This window comes from Fonticula alba (assembly GCF_000388065.1).
Source record: "Fonticula alba strain ATCC 38817 unplaced genomic scaffold supercont2.3, whole genome shotgun sequence".
NCBI lineage: Eukaryota > Rotosphaerida > Fonticulaceae > Fonticula > Fonticula alba.
The window spans coordinates 3,180,748-3,183,383 of NW_009242973.1; the positions used below are offsets into that span (position 1 = coordinate 3,180,748).

The window sequence follows — 2,636 nt, forward strand, 5'->3', positions numbered from 1 at the left end:
CATGGACAGGACAGGCTGACACGCACACACGGTTACGCCACTCCATCACCTTGTTCTTGTAGCAGGCGATCTCAAAGCGGATGCCACCCTTACGCAGGCGGACAATGGACACATTGGTCAGGCGGATCTGGTTCATCGGGGTGAACATGGTTGCGGATTCTTCAGGAAGAGCGAGGAGAGGGGGATGCGATATCCGGAGCGGGGAGAACGCGGCGGAAAGCTGAACAGTGGGGATATGTGATAGAGGGGCAGGGCGCGCTGTGGAGGGGGGGGGGGGGGGGGGGCGGGTGGGATGGGTGGGGGGGTGTGGGGGAGGGGGGGGCGGGGGGGGGGGGGGGGGGGGGGGGGCGGGGGGGAGTGGGTTGCGGAGCATGTGGCAGGGGAAAGGGCAGAAAGAGATGAGGCGAGCGGCAGGGGGGGGGGGGGAAGGAGGATGATCGGTTTCTGTGGACATGCCGAAGCCCTCCTTCTAGAGTTCCCCTTTTGCATGACCCCTGCCCCTCTCCGGGCCATGCTGCTGACGATGGTGAGGAGGGGGGCAGGCCCCGACGGGAGCCGGGGTACCAAGCGCGCGCGTGTGTTCCTCTTTCACGGAGCACATGCCAGTCCCACGCCCCCCGGCCGGCCGGCTCGGGGTCCTTCTCCCTCTCTCTGAGTGCCGGCCACGAAGGCCGGCACCGATAATCGGCCCTTGAGATGCGCGGCTCATTCGGTGGGAGTTCCCATGGCCGCCGACGCCCTGCGCAATAAACCAGAAGCGTACTCCGATCCCAGAATGTAGATCATATTGGTGGGTATATTTTCAATGTGCAACAATGTCTGGGGGGCGGGGGGGGGGGCAGTCCGGAGTGGCTGGAATACATGAGAGGGCCTCAAAGCCGTGCAGGTGGAGAAGACAGCCGGGCCGCCGAGAGAGAGGAGAGAGAGAGAGAGAGAGAGAGAAAGAGGCGCACACACTCTAATAGGGATCTATGTGTTGCACAGCAGAGAGGATGTGTGTGTCCGGAGGGGGGGGGGGACCGTGCAAGATACGGCAGCAAGGGAACGGGAGGCCGAAGCACGCGACGTTCAAGGAGGGCGGGAGGAATGGACAGATCTGGGCTCACCACTGGCGCTGCTGGGCGGGCGGCTGCGTCTTAGTCGTCGCCGCCGCCGGACTTCCGGCGCTTGGCCTTCGAGTCACCACTCTTCATCTGCTCTTTCGAGAAGAAGCGCTTCCGGGTGTTCTTTTGCTTGGACAGGCGCTCGGCCTCCTCCTTATCCATCTTCTTGCGGCGCTCGGCGTTACGACGCTCGCGCTGCTCCTGGCGGATGGCCAGCTTCTCGTTCTTCAGGGTGGCAATCTGCTGGATCAAATGGTGGGCCTTGCGCTCATCGGCCGTCATGATGACCGCCCGACGGGTCTCTGCCGAGGCGGACGTCTGCCGGGCCATGTCCTTGGGCTGGGAGGGAGAGAGGGAGAGGGCGCGAGTTAGAGACCACTGCGAGGATAGGGTGCGAAGGGGGAAAAAAAAAGGCAGACCAGCGCGAAGGCACATGACAACACGCGTGCTGCTCTCGTCGCCCTGATTGCCAGAGCGGTGTGGGGAAGGGGCAAAAACGGGGGGGGGGGGTCCAAGAGCGAGCATGGGAAGAGAAACACGAAAGATGGAGCATACCTTGGCCGAGAAGGGCAGCGACGCCTGCAGCGACGCCGGCACACGCAGGGGAGCGAAGACACGCTTCTGGCGCTCGACCTTCTCGTACTTCGACTGGGCCAGCTTCGGGGCCTGGAGATTGCGCTCGCGCCGGAGCATGGACACCGTACGCATACCCTCCCACTTGGCCTTGTCCTTCTGGAGGAGGTTGGTGATGGGGAAGTAGGCGTTCTTGGCCTCGACCGGCACCCAGGCGCGAAGGAAGACAATGTCTGACGAAGGGAGCCGTGGGATTAGCGGGCGAGGGGGAACTGGAGAGGCAGCCGAGGGAGGGACAGAAAGAGACGGAAGGAGAGCAGACCCAAGGCCGGCAGGCGACGTACCACTGCGCAGAACGCGGTCCTCGAAGGTCGCTCGGAAGCAGCCTTCCGGCTTCAGAAGGGCCTTCTTGATGTGGCCTCGGATGCCGGAGACGGTGCGGATCTTGGCACCCTCAAAGCGAGCCACCTCCAGCGAAGAGTTGAACATGCCACGAATGAAGGCGGTGTTCTGGATGGCGTTCGTGCGGGCATGAGGGGAGAGGGGCGCGTGCGCGCATGTTTGCCATGTCAGCATGCCTTTCGGCACGACGAGGGGGCGCATGGTGCGCTGTGAGGGAGGCGGAGCATGCAGACAAAGCGCGCACCTTGAAAATCTCGTAGGGCTCACCAGTCAGCTTGAGCTTCTTGATGATGGTGAACGCCTTGTCCAGCTCCAGCACGACACCGGTGGCGCTCACACGGAAGCCGGGCTGGGGAGGAGGGTGGGTTGTTTTTGTTTTTGTTTTTTTTTTCGGCATGGCAACGCAATCCCGGGGTGTCAGTGACCGGGCAGCAAAAGGAGAGGCAGGCGAGAGGAGTTGTGGCCAGCCAAAGTGAGGGGAGCATGTAAGTGCCCCGGGCCGCTTTGCCTGGCCGTGGGAGAGAGAGAGAGAAAGAGAGAGAGAGAGAGAGAGAGAGA

The 2,636-nt window shown here is 63.0% G+C and overlaps 2 protein-coding genes across 2 annotated transcripts in view; both read right to left on the minus strand.

The window, feature by feature from the left end:
• The window catches only part of H696_02453 (hypothetical protein), a 1,437-nt gene extending 1,160 nt beyond the window's left edge, over positions 1-277 (minus strand). Inside the window, exon 1 of the mRNA XM_009496357.1 lies at positions 27-277. Coding sequence (XP_009494632.1) covers positions 27-148 — 122 coding nt within the window. The 5' untranslated portion in view covers positions 149-277. The remainder of the gene's footprint in view (positions 1-26) is intronic.
• A 648-nt stretch (positions 278-925) lies between these two features.
• Positions 926-2,636, minus strand: part of H696_02454 (hypothetical protein) — a 7,095-nt gene continuing 5,384 nt past the window's right edge. The window contains exons 8-11 of the mRNA XM_009496358.1: positions 2,323-2,427; positions 2,021-2,186; positions 1,659-1,909; positions 926-1,442 (exon numbers count right to left, since the gene is read on the minus strand). Of these exons, the coding sequence (XP_009494633.1) occupies positions 1,137-1,442; positions 1,659-1,909; positions 2,021-2,186; positions 2,323-2,427 (828 nt within the window). The 3' untranslated portion in view covers positions 926-1,136. The remainder of the gene's footprint in view (positions 1,443-1,658; positions 1,910-2,020; positions 2,187-2,322; positions 2,428-2,636) is intronic.